The sequence below is a fragment of the Anneissia japonica genome, unplaced genomic scaffold (genome assembly GCF_011630105.1).
Source record: "Anneissia japonica isolate Jap-2015-1 unplaced genomic scaffold, ASM1163010v1 scaffold3798_len331662_cov138, whole genome shotgun sequence".
Classification (NCBI taxonomy): domain Eukaryota; kingdom Metazoa; phylum Echinodermata; class Crinoidea; order Comatulida; family Comatulidae; genus Anneissia; species Anneissia japonica.
This window is the reverse complement of record NW_022746449.1, coordinates 112263-133944: the sequence shown is the minus strand read 5'-3', so window position 1 is coordinate 133944 and position 21682 is coordinate 112263. Positions and strand designations below refer to the sequence as shown.

Genomic DNA, 21682 nt, shown 5'->3' with positions numbered 1-21682 from the left:
CCTTGCATAAGAAAATGAGATAGAAGAAGAAAATAAGGATAAAAACAATTGGCTATAAAAGCTAATTGATATATACTTGTGTAACACATACCAACAACAGCAAAACGTAGAATACATTCATCTGTATTACCGGTCGGATCTGATGCTCTTATTGTAGTTTCGTATGGCGGAAAAAGTCGTATCGGGAACACATCACCAGATTGGTACGGAAAACTTGTGATATGCGAAACTCCGCTATTATCAGTAGCATTTACCGTCCATGTGATTGTGGCATTCGGGCTTCCATCGTCAATAGAGATCAGCATAAAACCGTATTCCATCTTATAGTAGTTAGATGTTTCCTGTGGACACTCTAATTTCGGTGGCTCTTTATCTACAGTCAAATTAAAAAAGTTTAGATTAGGCCTAGGTTACTGAACTGATTAGATAATAATAAATTTAATCTGTTAACAAAATACACAACTTTTGTCTGCACGAAACAAATATTTATCATATAATATCATTGTAAGAATAAAGTAAGCATACATAGATCAGTAGGTCTACATATTGTATCAAGCTCAGCTAAACACGTTTTTAACAATTTTAAATTACCATAGTGTAAAATGTTATCAACAGAATGAAGCAACGTTTCTGCGAAGGACAATTTACAAGTGCGATTACTACTGTACTATAACAGTACAATAACTTAATAACTTTGCAATATTTTGAAGTTTTATTTTTTTTTTATTAGCGATTGTTATATTGCTAGGGAGTCATATAACAGAGGTCACATTAAACAAAAGTTCAGTGAAACATAATTTTTTTAGTTTAGGAAACTATAACCTTTGTTTTTGTAGGTAGGCTACTTAATTTGTGAGATCCAGTACCATTTAATAAGTATATTTTCATAACAAGGAGTTCAACGCTTGTAGTGACTATAACTCCGTTCTGTTTTTGCGTTGTGTGTTTATAATTAACCTTAAGATAAAGTACAACGTAACTGTGAATTCCCATTTAATTATTTTTTCCTTTTTGTAAAGATAATAATTTTGAATTTCAATGTTCTTATAAATTGTTTTTAACTCTTTTATACAAATTACTATTTTAAATGTACGTTCTATTTTTCAATAATTGTTATATTGTATTATCAAAATTATGTATTTTCATTTGTAAAAAAAATTCAAGTATCTTGTGGATGTTTCCCGCTCGATTAAATTCGTAACGCTCTGAATCTTGAGGATATTTCCCGCACGATTAAAATCGTAATGGTACTGGGTTTGGTCTACAGTACCGTTACGAGTTTAATCGTGCGGGAAATATCCTCAAGATCCAGAACCGTTACGATTTTAATCGTTCGGGAAACATCCTCAAATTGCAGTAATATCGTAATGTGTAAACCTCTTAAGCTCTATCAACTTTTCTTTGACAAAAAATCTGTCGTATGCTCATATATATTCATGATGTGCCTATATATGGTCATGATGTGATGTCATCATGACTATATTTCGACATGTCACAGGTTTTTGTCAAAATAAAATTTAACATGCTGGAAAGGGCTTTACAGACTAAGAATATATTCTGTGTAACGAATGGGCATGTCACAAATCGTAAGTTAATTCTGTACTGTATAACAAATACTTATTGTCGTATCATAAAGACAAAGACAAACCTACCCATGACGATTACTTTGAAGGTACAGTAAGCAGTGTTGCCCGCATAATCAGTGGCCCAGTATCGTACATTATGAGCCGTGCTGTTTCCGTTCCTGAGATAAAACCTATTTCCTGGCGAATCTGATTTTCCTCTGTATTTAATACCTTTATTATCTCTTGCCCTTGGCTCCCTCCACCTGGCTGTTTGGTAATTTGTTCCGGGGTTCGTAACAACAGTTATGTCGTCTGGACATAGATCAAATCGTGGATATACATCTGGATTTTATTCAAAAAATAAAATATAATATATAATCAATATGTAACAACAGCTTATGGGGTCAACAGCTCATAGAGTTTTGTAGGCCTTCTTTACTGAGTGAGTAAAGAGGGCATTGTCAAAATTTAGGCCCACAATCATAACTATGAAATTACATTCATTAAACAAATAATAATATTTCCCTGATAGTAGGCCTAATTAAAAAAAAAAGTTAGGTCGTTTATTTTGCAAGGCCGAATATGGCACTTTGAATTTTCAAGTTCGCTGCTTTGCATTTGGCCTTCGGCTATAAACCAATTAAGAATGCGCTAAATGTTAACGTTTTAAGCATTGGGCTTTTAATTGTGTAACTTTAAAATGTTATTATTTCTAGATTGTTTGTATATACTGTAGGCCTACTCTAATATCTTATATTTTTTCTATTGAATGTTCCTTATTTTGTAATTACAACAATTTCAGGTAGAGCTGATATTTGTAAATGTACGGTATCTTTAAACTATATGAATAAATGAATAAATATATAAATGCATGAATGAATAAATGAATGAATGAATGAATGAATGTATTCATTCATTTTGTAATTACAACAATTTCAGGTACAGCTGATATTTGTAAATGTACGGTACCTTTAAACTATATGAATAAATAAATAAATATATAAATCCATGAATGAATGAATGAATGAAGGAAAGAATGAATGAATGAATGAATGAATGAAGGAAAGAATGAATGAATGAATGAATGAATGAATGAATGAATATTAACTTATGTTTTCGTACCATCACGACAATTGTCTGCTGATTCGTCGTCTCCATATTCGCAGTCTTTACTTCCATCACACACCCATGTAGCTCCAATACATCGGTCAAGTGTACAATAATACTCATAAGTACCACAAAAACCTTGGACGAAATTTAAAAATTAAAAAAGTTAAAAAAAACCCCAATTCTGATAAAAGATAGTGCTCAAATTAGGCATCGCAACACAATATATTGATTATACGCATAGTAAAACAATGCAGAGAAATCAGGATTCGGAAGAGTAAAGTCTATAATACATTTTTTTTAATAAGAACCAGTAACATTTTGCCCAGGTTTCGTGTTCTTATTAGTTTGCTGATTTCAGGCTCAACATTTTCTTTTGTTCTTATTTTATACACTTTTCAAACATATAAAATTAATATTGTACATTAATATTTTGCTGTGTAGAGAATATTGCATAGTCACACCAACTCTAAATGAGGTACAGATAAGATTTTTTAATTTTTCTATTTAATAAAAAAATAAAAACCCCATTTTACAATTTACTTCAGCTTCAATTTGTTTTCTCATTTTGTTCTTAACTTTTAAGCGCTTTCAGCCTCAGTGTTCTTATAAAATGTGTTCTTATATAAAAAGAGTGTATAATAGAAAAAGAAAAGTAACAGAACATTGTCAATTTGCAGACAAAATAATTATTTATTTACGAATTATTTTGAAATATGAATTTTTAGTTCAAGCACAAGCCATTTCAATTAAATACAATAATAATATTATTTATTATTTTTATAGCATCATAAGTAAACCGGTAAACCGAAAAAAATAGTAAACCAAAATATGGTAAAACAACAAATCGGTATGTCGATTATACCAACCAATTGATAATTTAATAAAGTTTTAAATCAATTTATCGATTGTTATGCATGTAAATTTTAGTGGAAAGGAATCTGGTGTTAAAAACCGCATGACAACCGACATTAGGATTGAAACGGACCGGGTGACAAACGACAGGATGGCAAAAGACTGTGACAAAGAACTGGTGGATAACTAGGGCTAATTCTTAATTTTTAAAATTTTATTTATTTTTCAAACAAACATTTTTGTTTTAAAGTACACATTGAGGATGCTCTTAGAGAAACTAAAAACAAACAGTAATGTACTGTTCTTAAACACCAAAATGCAAGGTGGTAATGGTATCTCTCTCGTATCAGGCCGTGCCATCTTCATTAAACTCGACGGGTAGGCCTGTCCGGGATACTAATGGCACCTTTATCGGAGGTCGGATTTCAGATTATCAAATCAAGTATCAAACAGAGTGATTAAAAAAATGTTTTAGGACATCTCTTATGTAGGATAGGCCCCTGGATAGGCTAACCTACATCGACGGCCTTCAAGACTTCCGCATTAGCCTATGCACCGGTTGGTAGGTACCGGCAAGAGCTATCGCTGATCGATACAATAGACACAAGGGAAATATATTAAAACTGGACAAAGGTGGAGGAAATATTATGATAGTTGAAGGCTACAGAAACGAAAAACCTCTAAAATATTTTGGTAAAATGGCAGAGGTGGATTCAAGGGGGTGAGGAGCCAGACTAGACCCCTATAAGTATTTGAAAAAGAATAAGAAGGAAACTGCATACAATTTTGATAGTGACCATTTTGTTTTCTGGTCATTTCTGCAATATTGCGTCCACAGCCAGTCCCCCCACCCCTACTAATTCGAAGTCCTGGCTCTTGGCATTTTGGGCTGAGGTGCACTTGATGAAAATCACAGGCCTACAGTATTTTATATATTAATAGAAAAATATTAAAATAAACTTACTTCAAATGATGCTAGAATCTCGATTATATTACCGGGAAGGTGCTATACCAACTTACCTTAGGGCCTACTGTATAGATAATATCATAATTATTTAATAATAATTTATTTGGATCTACATCTTTTTATCAGTGGCACACTTTTTAATGGAAAGTGCGTCCAGAACAATCAATAAAAAACAGAGTAAACAGAGGGAAGTTCAAATCAAACGAATAGTAAGTAAATATAGGATATGTTTAGCCAGGTAAAATTGACTACAGAGTCATCTTAATCTAAACACTTATTGCTGAAAAATCATACATAACACAAAAATAATGAACATTAGCAGAATCATGAAAAACATATATACATAATGTACATAGCCTATTACCTACAAATAGGTAATTACCTACAAATAGGTAATTACCTACAAATAGGTAATTACCTTCAAAGAGGTAATACCAGAGCAGCAGGAACAAAAAAAATGTTTTAAACATCATTAATTCTATTTTAAATCGCATTTTTTACTAAGACCAGCCACTCTGATAGTTTGCCTAAAATTTCTTTTTAGTGTCAGTAAACCTCACCTAAACCTCCAACAACGAGGCAGCAACAGACCAGTAACCTAAAGATAGCGGATAACATTTCGAAGCAGCCGAGTCAAAAAGGCAGTAACATTTGAGGGTAATTATATTTTGCCAGAGTTTAAGATACCAAGAGCAATTTCCGCTCTCGAAGTTTAATAGTGATAACCGAGGGCGCTCTAATACCCGTACAGTGCTGGGGAGGATTAGTTAACTAAAACCGTTTGATACTCTAGACTAAATGTTTTGTATTACCTCTGCATTGGCTGACATGACACTATAATTATATATAATAAAATAGAAACTACAGTTAAACTATTTTAAAGGATATTTCTATTATGAGGACACGTTTCAGATGTACGGCGGAAACTTTGAAATCCAGTCTCGGAGGAAAAATTTTTTTTTGTTTTTTGTTTTTTTGTTTTTTTGTTTTTGTGTTGGTAATGATTTCCTAAGATACAAAAAGGATATTTGACGGAAAACTCAAGAACAGTTAATGAGATACAGATTCTTGAATATTTAAAGACTAAAGGGAAAGGGTGCATAACCACCCCTTTTCTACTATTATCTTTCCAGTTTTTAATATTAATCTGCATTAACCGTTCCCGATGGTTTAGGCCTATCCATGTCAGTTTCCAGTTGGATTTGTAGTATTTTTCGTAATCAAGCTTGTTGGCACCAGTCACATAGCTATTGGATTGGTTTTCCTTGGGTCTCTTTGAAAAAGTATGCCTACTCATATTGGATTGCAATTTTCCTACTAGGCCTGTAAAGTGAAGTGGATATTACCACAACCGTATAGGCTACACCATATCACTCCTCTTATGGTTTTGAACAACGGAAACCCACTTTTACTTATTGTTACTCTACCTTAGCGAACGGCAGTCTGTAGAAAGTCTACAACGTTTGAAACCATGCCATTTGCATGCCTACTTTTATGAGGTGTGCGTACATTACTTACTGTAATTATAATCAGGTATTTAAAAATTCAAGTATCTTTTTGATCAACTTTGCTGCTAAAACTGAATTAGTTTGATGTTTACATAAATTTAAGAAGTACATTTATAATACAAAGCAAAGAACAACTAACAACATTCGTTGAGATCTGCTACACGATGTACTCCTTTATTCGATATTCACCTTTTATTGTCCATGGTTAGCGACGAGGGCGTATCCCCATACTGTCGTTAGGGGTCTGGGTTGGCTTGGTACTTTCATCCTTATTATTTTTTTTCTTTTACATTTACAAACATCTTTACACTTGTGTTTACAGCGCATAGAGACTTTGTATTTTGCTCTACTTAGGCCTACATTTAAAACCATTAACCATTATTAAGAATCATTTCTGGTTATTTATTTTATTGTGTAAAAACATCAACAATAGGTTTATAACATAGAATAATACAAACTTAGAACAACGGTGATGTTACTCAATCATTAAATATTATTTGAATTCATTTGTTCATCTCTTGAAAAATGTAACCTATCAGTGTTCCCATGCTCGGAACAGTATCGTATTGGGGTGTATGAACTTTACGATACAGAATTGTACATGATCAATTATCAATAACTACAGAAACTAACAGGAACTTAACTATGTATTTTGTTCTACTTATGCCTACATCCAAAACCATTAACTATTATTAAGAATAATTTCTGGTTAATTATTTTACTAAGTAAAAACATTAACAATAAGTTTATAACAACTTTGAAAAACGGTGATGTTACTCAATCATATTATAGGAATGTATTCTCTTATTCATCTCTTTAAACAACCTAACCTATCGGTGTTCCCATGCTCGGAAAATTATCGTTTATGAACTTTACGATACAAAATTGTACATGATCATCAATAACTAACTATAGAAACTATACGAAACTATATTTCAAACAATCAATGTGCATTATGAAGACAATTATTTAAAAAGTATATTATTAAAGTTTCATTATTGTATTTAAAATTTAAGATTAAACATTCCAAATACTTAAAAAAATCAAAACAATAATTAAAGGAGTTTTATAAGTTAGAGGCTGACTTTACAGCTACGAGAAAGTGAATTTTACAAAAATTCGTATTTCCCGACTCATCTTCGGCAGTATACTCCACTTCATACGGAGGGTAGAATCTTGGCGCGAAAGTATCTCCAGATTGGTGAGTTGACGTCACACTCACCACACGTCCGCTATTATCCGAGACAGTAGGACCATCCCAAGTGACTGTACTAGTGGAAGAACCTGGATCGAGTGCAGCTCTATTAATGCCGAATAATGTGTCGTAGTAGTTTGTGATGTTTGTCGGGCATGTGATAGTTGGCGGTTCGATATCTGAATTAAAATGTACAGAAAAGCAATCCGATTTTCAGCATTTCGATAAATTAACAAATATCAAACAATGAATTGATATTTTAAAGGTTGCGGCAAAACATATACTTTTGAAAAAGACATCTAAGGTACTAATTGAGCATTGAGTAACATCGACATAAACTTTGGACACAACTTGTACTTGCGTAAAAAGTCCATACCCTAATGAAAATGAATGTGCTTATCTATTTATTTGTTATACTATTTTAAGAGGGTAACACATACAGCACAAAGCTGACTGGAAGAGGCCCTTTGTGTAAAGTACAATAATACATAACAAAAAGGCTTACCTATTACCGTGAAATATACGTAACAGGATTTGCTATTGCCAATCAAATCGGATGCAGTAAACTTCACAGTGTATGGTGGGAATGCTCGAAGAAGAAACTTATCACCAGATGTATATGGGTAACTTTCCCACGTGACAGGCCCTTCACTATTGTCCTCGACTTTTGGAGGCGACCATATGACTGTTGCGTAAGACTTTCCATAATCAGTAACAAGGCGATGAAACCCGTATATATAGTCGTAATAATTAGAGAAAGTTCTAGGACAAGTTATTGTCGGCCTTTTAGTATCTGAAATAAGATATAAAACAAAATATTTCATGTATTAATTCACATACATAAAAACCGATCGTTAAAGTTAACATACACATTCCAATGCTGTCTATCATAGTTTTGTTTTGTGGCTTGTTAATTGATATGTGCAATACAAGAATTTGTGAGAAATCTAGATAATATTAACTTCCGTCAGGTGGCAGACAAATCTTTACTCGATAAGTTCAAGATATTTTGGGTCTTAAAATGTTTTGGTTATGATATGTCCGCGGCAGAATTTTGGAAAGTATTGGTTACAAAATGTGAAATGTCATGCCAATTCCGTCATCTTAAGTGAGGTTGATCCGCAAGAAGATTATTCTCGTACTTCCTACTACACAAATACTGTAGACGTATAACTATGTTCTGCACAAGAGAGTTCCACCAGAATGGTAATAGCCATAACAATTGAAAAGGAAATCAATTCAGGGGAGTGGTGAAAAATGCTCAGTTGTATAAATTTGTGGAAAATTGAACAGTGCTTGAAATACATCTGTCACAACTGCTATTCATTACTAAACAGTGTATTGATATTTGTATAGAACCATTGACAGAGGTTTGCGGCATAGCGGTTATTTGATGGATGTGATTAGAGTTGAAAAAAGCGCTACTAATTACTAAATACAGACATTTTACTGGAATTTAAAGTAAATTGCCTTGACTTAAAAATCACTACTAATTATGTTTACCTTGGACAGTGACTTTGGTGAAACATTTTCCTACGTTCCAAGCTAAGTCTGTCGCCATGTATTCAATAAAAGTTGTACCAACAGGAAAATTTCCACTTTGTGCTAGAGTGATAGACTTGTCATTTAGTAAAGAATTAGTTGAGGTAACACGAGAGTCGTTTGTAAAGTAATGGACTACTGCAATATTATCACTAATCGTGATGTCCCAAGATACGAGTGCAGATCGTGTTTCTATATGGGTTGGACATTCAACTGACGGACTTTCCAAATCTAAACAGGAAAATATAAAAACAAATTTAAAATTATTATCAACACTCTCATTTTAATTTCTCACATTATTCCAAATATGATAAAGAATTAGGTTTGTTAATAGATTTTCTGATTTCCTTAAAAAATAATTAAAAAAACAATTATTATATATGATTAAGACGGAATAAATTATGTTTTTTATGTAATGTTTGAAACATTATATAGTGTATACATTAAGAAAAATTCAATTTGCAAACCTTGGACCGTAATGAAGAATGAACAATATCCCGGATTTCCAGCTTCATCGATTGCAGTGTACGTGATCTGATATGCAACATTACTGGCGCGAAATACGTCACCAGGTTTGTAATTTGAAGTAACAGAGGCCACAGTGCCGCTGTTGTCGGTAGCATTAACTGGTGGCCAATCTAGCCTAGCAAACCTGGAGCCTCTGTCTGTGGACACTGACCAAGCGGAGTTAGATTCTCTTGAAGCAAAGTTGCTCGAGTGCGATGGGCAATTTACAACAGGGCTTTCATTATCTACGATAAAATAAAAATGAATCATCAGAAGCTTACATTTACAAACCATCAGTGCTGACAAATGGTGATGGTATCAAACAATGGACAAATGAGAAGGCAAGGAAGCTAAAATTAAGGATTTTCCTAATAATGATTTAGAGGATAGATAGATAGATAGATAGATAGATAGATAGATAGATAGATAGTCACTTTATTTATTCACAAAAACTCATTCAATAATAATAATAATAATATTGTTCTACCATAAGAACGTGATTAAAAACATCATAAATACATGAAAAACAGGTTAATATAAAAATATCAAATAATACATTATAAAAAAACTACCATAAAAATGTTAAAATTGACATCATCAAAAAGCTAAAAATGACATAAAAATGCAAGAAACAAGTCATATCAAAGCAGGAATGGGAAAGGGGAAAAATAGTGACAAGACGCGCAATATATTGGGGCACATTATTATTATTATTATTATTATTATTATTATTATTATTATTAATATTCATCACCACCACCATTATTGCCGAAACCATTGTTATTATTGTTATTAATATTATTGTTATTGGATTACAATAATTGGAATACATACGTCTTCAAATGAATTACATTAGTAGCGGAACAGAAGTTCAAAGTATATTGTTTATGATTATTGTACTTCAGCGCTCCATCAAAAATAAGGTAGAGCTCAACAAATGTCTAATACCAAATACCGCCGCTTTACTACTGTAAGACATCAGGAGACCCGAGTTTCAATCCTGGTTCAACCCGTCTCTTTACTTAAACAAATATATTTCATATAGCAATACGTCTACAGGTATGTCTTCATACATTATAATATTATATATAGGTATAGTACAAAATCCTAAAAAATATTAAAAACAACATAAGAAATTTTTTTTAGCAAATAAAACATATTACCAATGACAGTTATATTGAAGAGACATAGCGCATCACTTAGGTATACATCTTGTACCCAGTACCGCACAGTATGAACTGTTCGTTTTCCATTTATGATTTCAAATCTATGTCCTGGCGAGTGTGATTGTTCCTTTGTCTTAATAGTTGTATAACTGGATGGATTTGGCTCTGTCCACCAGACCTCTGTGTAGTTTGTTCCTTGGTTTGTCCCCACAGTTAAGTCGTCCGGACATCCGTTAAGTTTTGGGTAATCTGGTTTTAATTCAAATAAAATTTTTCAAATAAATATATTTGTGCACGCCACTAAACGACTAGTTTAGAAACAATAACGCTAAAATTCGGAATGCGGGTGCATTTAAAGATACTTGAACATGTCTGCTTTACCAAGGGGAATACGATGGCTTACTTATCCAAGTCCTCCAATCTTCTAAAGTAAACTCATATAAAATATGAAACTTACATGGCTTAGGCCTACAAACAATACTAATAATAAAAAACAAAAGAGTGTAAGTTTAACCTTTAACATTAACTTGTGAGTGTGAGTGTTGTTATGACTGAGTTAGGGAATAACATCCACGCGATTAATATTAATAATAATATGAATAGCTAGGAAATTGTTGGTATTGATATTGCTAAAATTTAAACATTCAACAGAAAAAAAAGAGGATATGGGCACTTAATTTCAGACTCCTTGAAAACTCCCAGCCACAATTATACGCTTGGTGTCTAATTATGCATAGAGTGCATATGATGAGGATGATGATGATGATGAGAAAATATTTAATTATAATAAAATATAATATTTAATTATAGTAAAATATAATATTTAATTCGAGTTTTTTGAAATAAAAATGAAAACTAATCTTACCACAAGTAGCTTCGTCGATACCACCTTCGCAGTCATTGTTCCCATTACAATACAATGTTAATGGAATACAAATTCTGCCTTTTCCACAATCAAACTGATTGTCTCTGCAAGGTTTTGTCTCTGCAGAAGATGAAAACAAATGTTGAAAACGTCTTTACATGTGAACGAAGAATGGAAAAATACAAATCAACCTCTGTCAGAACTCAGACCCTATCAGAAGCTGAACTAATGAAGCCTTATTTTAGTAGCTAAATTCATATTATAACAAATGTACAGTATACAAATAATAAAGGGCTAAATCTGATCGAGTTAACACATTGTGGAGTATCTAGAAATATTGACATTAGAGGAACCTGGTGGGGGTGCGGAGGTTAAGTGGAGGAAATCTATGATTAAGTGAGGGTTGTTAGCTGGCAAAAATATATATGATGTGAATAATAATTATTTAAGCGCTTTGCTTATTTAACAAAATACCAATCAAGAGTGGAGAGCCTAAGGGGCGCAAGTTTTTGATTACGCCCTGCTTTAACAGTATTTTATCAAGGCTACTTGAGGTAATACTTACGGCATATTTCATCTTTCTCATCAGACCCATCTGAGCAATCCATAGTGCCATCACATTGCAATGAAATTGGAATGCACTCCTGATTATCACACTAGAATTCTGTCGAATTACATACTTTTTCTGGAAAACAGAATGCAACTTTAATGAGCATGTTGAATGACCAAGCGGTTAGGTCAGGAGCACCGCTACCATAGCCATTAACATCGGCACGGGTTCGCGGTCAACTTGTGGCGGAGCAAGTCTTCTCGGATAAGGACTACTAGTGTACACAAATGCTCATGTGCACTTTAAAGAACCCAGTACATCTTTCGAGACGAGTAAGGGTTTACCCCGGTGTACTGGTCCAATCGGCCCTATCGTGGACAGAGGAAAGTACGCCTGTTCACCGGCTGCAGAGGACATAAAGCGACCCTCAGGGGAGGAGAAAGCTATTGAAAAGTACAACAACTAGTCCGCTGCGCCTGATGATGTCTGATATTATTATTACTATTAATTATAAAAAAAAGGCGATTATATTTTTAATCATAAATCAGCAGTGTGTTGTGTACAGATTTAAATGTGACTTGTGTGATGCAAGTTATGTCGGATACACAAACCGACACCTCCACCAACGTATTGCTGAACATAAAAGATTTCTGTTAGGACAACATGCTAAGGACCATCATATCAGCCCAAGCAGTATTGAGTCATGTTTCAGCATTTTAAAGAAATGTAGGAACAAATTTGACTGTCTCATTCATGAAATGCTATTTATTAGACAATTAAAACCCAGTCTGAACCCAGCTCTGTCAAAGCAAAGCTTTTTATCTAACACAGGGATTAATATCCCACTGTTATGAACTTTGACATTGTAGATTAGCTTTTTTCTATTGATTATAGTTGCTGTATATTTTTTACTTCATCAATTTATCTTGAAAATGACACCATGAAGGAGTCGAAACGTCGATCTTTTTTTTAGCGTTATTTTTATGTTAAATATTTATGCAAAACGTACTCTTATTAGTGATTTTATATTTTACACTTATAAATAACTGTGTCCGATGCAATAATTTACCATCTAAATAATAAATATTATATCATAATTACCACTACCACCACCATCACCACTACCACTACCACCGTCACGGTCATCATCGTCACCGCCAGCACCATCATCCTTATAATCTGTAATTATAATGAGAAAATATGCCCTTAAGATTTTGCTCAAAATATTAAGTAACATTTACTGATGAGGAGACAATGAAAGATCCCCACCCCAGAGGGGGAAAAACCACAATTCGTCAAGGAGAAAACAAACTATATGTATTTTCTACATATTAGTGGACTCTAAAATCAATTAAATAAGCCTTTGAAATTCTTTTTTTCTTTCGAGGGCTTCCCCTTGGGCCACATTCAAGATATTTTGAGCGACGCCCAACTACACCCACTTTTCTCTCGTGGGAACATCGGCCCTCTCGTCGTGGACATCGCCCGCTCAGGAGACCCCTGACCCCGAAGGACAAATTCTGACGCCACCCCTGCCGCCGATGAATAAACATGGAGAAATATAAGAAAAGGAGCGTAAGGGTAAATAATGTAGTTTTTTCTAGAAGTTATTTAATTGGAAATGAAATTTAAATTTCAAACTTTTGCTATTGCCATACAATGTTATTAGAAAATAAGAACTAACATGATAACCAAAATAGAAAAAAAAAAAAAAGAAGAAAAATGCTTAAAATCTTTCTTTATTTCCTTAAATGGTTTTAATTTAATCAGAGGAAAGCATAATTTAAGATTATGTTATTACTGTTTTTCAGTTACAATACTGTTACTTGGCATTTGTAATGCGACTTTCCTTTAGATTGCAAAGCGCAAGCCAATTTTCTTCCAAAATTCAATTAAATCAAGTAATCGCTTCACACCAGTTCAAGAAAATAACCATAACATACCACCTTAATACAGTAAACGGAGAGATCAACATACAAAATGACAAAACAGAAACAAGTACTTAAAATTGAAGAAAACACACACACACAATAATACCTTAAGGCGAAAATACTGCCGCTAATGGGAACGAAGTAAAGGGGATTCGATTTTTTTGGGGAGAGGGGGTGGGGGTTAGTGGGAGAACGACAATCATCAAACATAAATCTTAGAACGTAATGACGTCACTAAAATCCGAATCTACGTTTCGCCGGTTGTGTGGAAAGCGAAGAACGGTCACGGAAGTGTTAATCCATTCTAGGGTACTAATATGTCTCGCAAATCTAAAGCTCCCTAATGTTTAACGTCTTCAATTTGGAATGACTCTGAATACATGTATCATGATGATTATTAAAGTTATTCATGGCAATGATTTTGATTGGATTGACCTACCTGTGGTGTAGATGGACTTTAGCCAATCACCGCCACATATTTCTCGATAGTTACCACTACAACCCGAATTGCATTCATGTTCGGGTTTTCGATTAATCTCTAAATATTCATTCATTCACCGACAATAATAACCGACCTGCAATCCAGCGTACGGATATCTGAATTTGTAACATTCCTGTATACACCAATCTATTGTCAAATTATTGTATTGTGGAACAGCTGAAGTCCAGGTGGTATCTTTAAAACAGCCATGGTAGGTACGGGCTATATAACAGAAACACAACGTTAAACTATAACTCACTATGTCTGAGAACTGATTTTGAAATTAGAAGGTAAAAAACACAAAAATCAATCGACGCTACTGAGTCTCAGTGCTGCAATGGTTTTTCTTTGGGGGGGGGGAGGGGGTGATGTGTTGACTTCAAACAATATGGCTATTCAACCCCAGAATGCCGAGTATGTTGCACTTTTAGTTTCATAATTTCACAGGTTAAGAGCAAAAAATTTCAAACTTTTTCATGCATTTCACGGTGTTATTTTGCATTTCACCTAGCTGTAGCAAGTTTAGGAGAACTCAAATTGCATTAACAAAAATGGTATACGATTCGGTTATTATTATTCTACATAAGTGTAGTTATATGTATAAAACAAAGAAAATAAAAAGAAAACTTACGAATGACAGTTATATTGAATAGACATTGTGCTTCCATTAGGTATACATCTTGTACCCAGTATTGCACAGTATGAACTGTTGGTTTTCCATCTGTGACTTCAAATCTATCTCCTGGCGAGTGTGATTGTTCATTTTTCTTAATAGTAGTTAAACTGGGCGGATTTGGCTCTGCCCACCAGACTTCCGTGTAATTTTTTCCTTGGCTTGTACCAACAGTTAAGTCGCCTGGACATCCGTTAAGTTGTGGATAATCTGGTTTTAATTCAAATATAAATAATGAAATTAGCATCTACTTGCACGCCACTGAACCAGGAGAAAGGGGGTCCGGGGGCTTTCCCCACGAAAAGTTGGATTCCTAGATGGCTGGAGATGAGCTTTCTTGACACCTCAGGTGTCAAGAAAGACTTTTAAGTTCTTAAAAAATCAAGGTTTCCCCTCTTGAAAATGATTCCATGGATTGATAAACCCCAAAGAGAAAGGAAAGTCCGGGTTCTCATTGGAAAATTTAGATTGCTAAATGGCAGGAAATTAGCTTTCCCGACTTCTGATATATCTTTTAATGACTTTTATAATTTCTTCAAAATTCAAGATTTTCTCCTCTTGAAAACGGTCAGGTAAAATTTTCTCATTCTTATTAAAGTAAATAGGCCTTTTATGTATGTACCGGTATAAATACATACAAAAAAAATTGAGTAGTTGCATACGCAATACTTTGTCCATGATTCGATGAACCCCAAAAGAAAGGAGGATCGGGGTCCTCCCCTTGAAAATTGTAATTTTTATTCCTAGCTGGCGGGAAATGAGCTTTTCCGATTTCTAATTTTCTCATTGTAACAGAAATAATTTTAGCTCACGAGTCCTGAAAAAGTAGGTCTAGAATGTTTTTTTTAATTTGTTTTTTTTTTGTCAAAGGGGACCCTCCCCCGCTGCTTTGCAACTAGTAACGCTAAATGTGGAATGTAGGTGCATTTAAAGCTATTCATGTCCACCTCATCAAAGGGAGTACAATCTTACTCATACAATTTCCTCTTTCAACCATAAACCTGTTACCAGCCTTCTTCCCTATATGAAGAAATCTAAATACTCCATTCTTTTCGTTTTAAAAAAGAGTATTTAGTTTTTATCTTCCGGCTCCCCTGAATATAATTTATATAATAGCCTATACCAAATTCCTAAGCTATGACCAATGCATGAAATGCTCAAAGTGCCCTCAATTCATTGAGTCAGACACACCTAATCATTTCATCGTTAGCTTCCATTCAATGCAGTTTATATACCGTAAAACCTCGAATTGAAGCCCCGTATTTATTTTTTTTGGAGAAATTTGGATGGGTTTCATTTCGAGGCTGCATAAAGAAGGGAGCTTCTTTTCAAAATGAATGTTGTAAATTTTGTGAATTTGTACTATTATGGATTGTATTTAACTGGCATTAAACTACCTAAACTACTGTATAACATTTATACAGTAGTTTGATTTAATCAAGCATCTTTAAAATTTATTTTGTTTTTTGGAAATTCATGTGCAGTGTAATTACTGTACTATCTCGAAACGAAGCCTTTGCTATCTTAAATAGAAGCCCATAGCGCTTCATTTCGAGGCTAATTTTGCAAAGTAAAAAGAGGTGCTTCAATTCGAGATGGCTTCATTTCAAGATTAAGCACACTGGGCTTTAATTCAAGGTGATTTACAGTATTTTATACCATTTAAGTAAATTTTTTATTTTCTATTCTTCATCATTTTGGCGTATAACCCACACATAACGTAAGTTTATATTTTTGTTTAAGAACCACATTGTTGTGGACTTTTTGCTAGTTTAATAATTTTATTTAGAAATACAGAATCTTTTATTATCATTATTGAATGATAGTTTAATGTATTTGCTTAGAGTTTACCTTTAATAACACGGAGCTGCATCCCAGTTCAATTACTGTTATGTTAATTAATCTAAATTCAAGTTGTTGGAATAGTTTCGATTAGGTGTATAGACAAATCATTACAAAGTATTTTTGATTACGATATTAAATGTATTTTAAGATAATGTTTTTGTAGTGCAAATTAGCATGTACAGTAGCAAAGCGCATACCGTATATGCATTTTAATGTTTATACTCCTAGTTCAGATGGAGTTCTTCAGGAGCACTCATGGACAGAGATGTACGCGGCTTAGGATATCAGCAAACATCTTTTCACAAGGCAGATCTTATTTCAGCTTCAGCACTTGGGTTGACTACATTTAGGAAGTTTTTCTATAGACTTTAGACTCCTCCTTGCAGGTAAATGGTCAACTAAGGGATGTTGCTTATCTGTGGATTGCCGATGTGGTTCTCTGCTATAATGATGATGGAATGTTTATTTTAAATATAATATTTAATTTTAGTTTCTTGAAATAAAAAAGAAAACAAATCTTACCACAAGTAGCTTCGTCGGTACCATCTTCGCAGTCGTTGTTGCCATTACAATACAATGCTAATGGTATGCAAAGTTTGCCTTTTCCACAATCAAACTGATTGTCTCTGCAAGGTTTTTTCACTGCAGAATACATAAACAAAATATTAAAAACTTCTTTACAAATACAAATCAACTTCCGTCAGGACTCAAAACTGACCCGAAACTCAACTAAGAAATCCTTTGTAGTAGTTAAATTTGCATTATGACAATTTTGGGGGAAGGAGTTTAAGTGAAGGGTATCCGTGATTAAGTGATGATTTTTAATTACATGAGCGTTATTTATTTTTCCTTTAAAAACTTAACAAAAAAGAGTAGAAGCATGAGGGGTGCCTTACGAACTATCATGGATACGGCACTCTTTTCACAGTGTTTTATCAAGGCAATTTGAGGAAATACTTACTGCATATTTCATGTTTTTCATCAGACTCGTCCGAGCAATCCGGAGTACGATCACATTGCAATGAAATTGGAATGCAATCCTGATTATCACACTGAAATGCCGTCGAATTACATACTCTTTCTGGAATACAGAATGCAATTTTAAGTATAGTGATAAATGCTATAAAAATATTAAAATCAAATTAAAATTTATCTTTTATCCTACATAAACAAGAAAATAAACTAACTTACGAATGATATTACAGATAGGCCTATGCACAATATGTTTAAAATACTGTATACGTTTCACATTATAGGCATATTGTTATTTTTAAATAACAAGTATATTACCAAATCCTACAAATATAATAAAATAAAATATTTACAGGTATCAACAAGGCAATAAAGAAGTAAACTTACCAATGACAGTTATATTGAACAGACATTGTGCATCTTTTAGGTAAACATCTTGAACCCAGTATCGCACAGTATAAACTGTTGGTTTCCCATCGTTGACTTCAAATCTATGTCCTGGCGAGTGTGATTGTTCCCTTATTTTAATAGTTGTATAACTGGACAGATTTGGCTCTGCCCACCAGACTTCTGTGTAATTTTCTCCTTGGTTAGTATCGACAGTTAAGTCGTCTGGACATCCGTCAAGGTGTGGGTAAACTGGTTGTAATTCAAATAAAACTTATAAAATTATCATCTGCTCGCATACCACTTAACGATTGGTTGCAACCAAAAAGGCTAAATGAGGAATGCGTGTACATTTTAGAGATATCAATACCAGCCTTATCAAGGGGAATACAATGGCATCCATTTAATTTATATATGAACCATTTCAACCTCTTATCAGCTTTTGACGTTCACCCCTCATATGATCAAAACTAATTACAAGTTATTTCAGGGAGACTGTTGTTAACTTTTGGTTTGTTTAAATTTATTTTATCTTAATGTGTAAAGAACACATCAAAAAGGTATTGGAATTGTGCCATGTGATTCCCATTAAAAGACCACTTTTAATTTTACAGACTTTTCTAACATATCAAATTAAATGGTTCATACATAATATTAATATATTATATAATTTTTGTTTACTTTCTCTCGCTCCTGTTTATTCTATGTATGATATTAATTTAATAAGAGGAAAAGCTTGATGTATGATTTTATTACCAAAATAAATTATCAGGTCCCAAAGTGGTCTCGAATTGGAGGGTGAATGGTATACTTGAAGAAATTATATACTTGATAAATTCTGAAATGTCTGGAATTTTGTATGGAAACATGTGTATCATAATGATCATTAGGACCATGAATATGATTTTGATTGAATTACCTGTGGTATAGATGGACTTTCGCCTTTTACCGCCACATTGTTCTCGTGAGTTACCACTACAAACCGAAAAGCAATCATATTCGGATCTTCGATGTTTCTCCAAATATTCATTCATACACCGACAATAAACACCGTGCTGCAATCCAGCGTACGGATATTGTAATTCGTAACATTGCTGTACACACCAATCTATTGTCAAATTAGTGTAACTTGGAACATCTGAAGTCAAGGTGTAATCTTTAAAACAGCCATGGTAGGCAGCTATAAACATAAACAAAACATTAAGGTATAATAACCTGAATAAGTATGAACAAATTATAACAATAATAAAAATACTATACTTAATGTCTGATTGTAAAACAGAACATATAGCTTTACCTCATTGCACTAAACTGATCAGGGAATTACAAATTAAAAATAGTGTAAATTTAAAGAAGACACGGAAACTACCTCGACGTCATTCAGACTCTAACTATGGTTACAATGGTGAGAACGAGGGTGAAGTGGATAGTTTTACGCAATGCGCCAATAGAACACAAACATGTGGCCCGTGAATTATTAATACCTTGCGTAATGTTTGCAATTGAGGGCAAAAACTGTTTAACATTTCACAATAATTTTTAGGTTTCTCCTAGCTGCATCAATTGTTAAATGCAAATATGGTTAACATATAAGATCAATTTCCCGTTTACAAAATATAAAAAAACATGTAAAATGACGTTATATTTTAATATCAACATCTTTGATATGGTCTTTGCTTGGACAAAGTTTGAAGCGGATCCAAGCACGGGAAGTCACAGTACTGGACAGAAAACTCAGTATAATGCAGAACAAATTGTTTTTCCCTTATTGACATACGGTAATGAGAAATGATATTGAAATTATATATTAAAACAATCTTATACATCAAAACAATTAAAAAAAATCAATCTTCTTTAATACTGAGACTCAAATTGCAATTGTTTCAGTTAAGGTGCGGAGTTTTTTTCGCATTTTCAGTTCGTCACCTTGTGTAAGTGCACAGGCTAAAATTGCTCATACATTTCACGGTAAATTTTCGTTTAACCAGCTATATACACTACCTAAAAACTTTTTAAAAACACTGAATACGTTAATATTAAAGTTTAATAATACCCGTCATTAATAGTTAAAAATTTAGAATGACTTCATATTCTATATTCTATAACCATCTTTAATATAATATATGGTCTTTGCTTGGACAAAGTTTGAAGAAGATCCAAGCACGTAGGAAAACGGGATAGAAGAAAACTAAACTATGTATGTTTGTAAAAGAGAAAACATAGGGCATCTCCTCATTAAAACAAAATCATAAACGCAACTATAAATAAATAAATATATATATTATCTAAATACATATATATTATATATACTTTATAATTTCGTTTGATATGTATGGTTTTGATAACTAATAATAATAATAATAACACATAATAAAAACATAAGTAAAGTCGAACATTAAGATCCAAGTATTGTGTGATTCATACTAAAATTGGCGAAATCGGCATTTCAAATATTTTTTGTTATATTTTATTTATTTTTACTTAAGAACTTCTTGTCATAAATCATATATCTGAGCCTATTAAAAACATCACTTGACACAAGTTCGAAATCCGGTTTTTTTTTCAGTTTCTTTACTCACAAAATGTATTTTATATAGAATTGATGATGATGAAGATGATTAGGATAATGATAGAACACATTGTTATTTTGTAAAGTACCAAAACCCTACAAATATATTAGAATAATTTTGTCTACATCAAAGAAAACAAATACTTACGAATGAGAGTTATATTGAATAGACATTCCGCTTCGTTTAGGTATACATCTTGTACCCAGTACCGAACAGTGTATACCGTTGGTTTCTCATTTATGACCGCAAATCCTTGTCCTGGCGTGTGTGATTGTTTCCTTGCCTTAATAGTTGTTACACTGGAGGGAGTTGGCTCTGTCCACCAGGTTTCTTTGTAATATTCTTGTTCGTATATACGAACAAATAAACCGACTGGACACCCGTTAAGTTGTGGGTAATCTAGTTTTAATTAAAATATAAATAATTAAATTGCCATCTGATTGCACGCCACTGAGCGACTATTTGCAGCCAATAACCGGGTGCATTTAAAGAACTTCATGTCTGCCTCATTAATGGGGAGCGCGTCACACAAACACAACGTGTTGTCCCACAGACGCAAGTGTTCTCGTATTAACATTATGGAGCTTTCGATTTGTGCGACGACGCGACGCCAGTACGGAATCACTCGTGCGTGACTGTCCTACCTGGCGTCCTACGTTCTCTGCATAAGTAGACTTGGCCAAATTGCGTTTCAGAATCTACTCGAGGAGGTGACTTTAACGTTCTCGCATGCGCAGATGATTTTTAGTGATGTCATTACGTTCTACGTCCTACCGTCGTCGTGCTGCAATCGAAAGCTCCCTACTGTCATCTTGTGGGACCTTAACAACAATATCCAAGGGCGGGGCTTGACGGAAAGTTCCATTGCAACTTGTAACCAGCTCCTGACGGTCACCCCACATAATATGACAAAAATTACTTAGTTTAATATTTCGTTTGTTTTAATTATCTGTATCGTATGTGTAACCCACACAACAATTTCTCGAGTTTATTTTG

At 33.5% G+C, this 21682-nt stretch overlaps 3 protein-coding genes across 6 annotated transcripts in view; all 3 read right to left on the bottom strand.

The window, feature by feature from the left end:
* The window catches only part of LOC117120223 (hyalin-like), a 23820-nt gene extending 18631 nt beyond the window's left edge, over nt 1-5189 (bottom strand). For all 3 annotated transcript variants that reach the window (XM_033265238.1, XM_033265237.1, XM_033265239.1), the window contains exons 1-4: nt 5055-5189; nt 2688-2810; nt 1653-1907; nt 92-373 (exon numbers count right to left, since the gene is read on the bottom strand). In XM_033265238.1, coding sequence (XP_033121129.1) covers nt 92-373; nt 1653-1907; nt 2688-2810; nt 5055-5112 — 718 coding nt within the window. In that variant the 5' untranslated portion in view covers nt 5113-5189. The remainder of the gene's footprint in view (nt 1-91; nt 374-1652; nt 1908-2687; nt 2811-5054) is intronic.
* An 897-nt stretch (nt 5190-6086) lies between these two features.
* LOC117120229 (hyalin-like) lies at nt 6087-12986 on the bottom strand. Of its 2 annotated transcripts, none has more exons than XM_033265246.1 (8): nt 12929-12986; nt 11843-11962; nt 11278-11397; nt 10410-10661; nt 9207-9491; nt 8701-8970; nt 7703-7990; nt 6087-7376 (listed from the first exon to the last, which is right to left on the bottom strand). In XM_033265246.1, exons 2-8 carry the CDS (start codon nt 11883-11885, stop codon nt 7069-7071), a joined length of 1566 nt encoding a protein of 521 aa, XP_033121137.1. In that variant the 5' UTR covers nt 11886-11962; nt 12929-12986; the 3' UTR covers nt 6087-7068. The 2 variants fall into 2 exon arrangements, with proteins under 2 accessions (XP_033121137.1, XP_033121138.1); XM_033265247.1 differs by having other exon boundaries at nt 12935-12978.
* Nucleotides 12987-14044: 1058 nt separating this feature from the next.
* LOC117120218 overlaps nt 14045-21682 on the bottom strand; it is a 28086-nt gene continuing 20448 nt past the window's right edge. Inside the window, exons 20-26 of the mRNA XM_033265231.1 lie at nt 20834-21085; nt 19036-19296; nt 18117-18368; nt 17719-17838; nt 17280-17399; nt 14871-15122; nt 14045-14461 (exon numbers count right to left, since the gene is read on the bottom strand). Of these exons, the coding sequence (XP_033121122.1) occupies nt 14313-14461; nt 14871-15122; nt 17280-17399; nt 17719-17838; nt 18117-18368; nt 19036-19296; nt 20834-21085 (1406 nt within the window). The 3' untranslated portion in view covers nt 14045-14312. The remainder of the gene's footprint in view (nt 14462-14870; nt 15123-17279; nt 17400-17718; nt 17839-18116; nt 18369-19035; nt 19297-20833; nt 21086-21682) is intronic.

Coding starts and splice junctions, on each gene's coding strand:
- LOC117120229 (XM_033265246.1), bottom strand. CDS start 11,885: ATGGATTGCTCAGATGGGTCTGATGAGAAAGATGAAATATGCC. Junction 9,492..10,409: donor CTTCAATATAACTGTCATTG/GTAATATGTTTT, acceptor ATTTTATCGTAG/ATAATGAAAGCCCTGTTGTA. Junction 7,991..8,700: donor CACCAAAGTCACTGTCCAAG/GTAAACATAATT, acceptor ATCTTATTTCAG/ATACTAAAAGGCCGACAATA.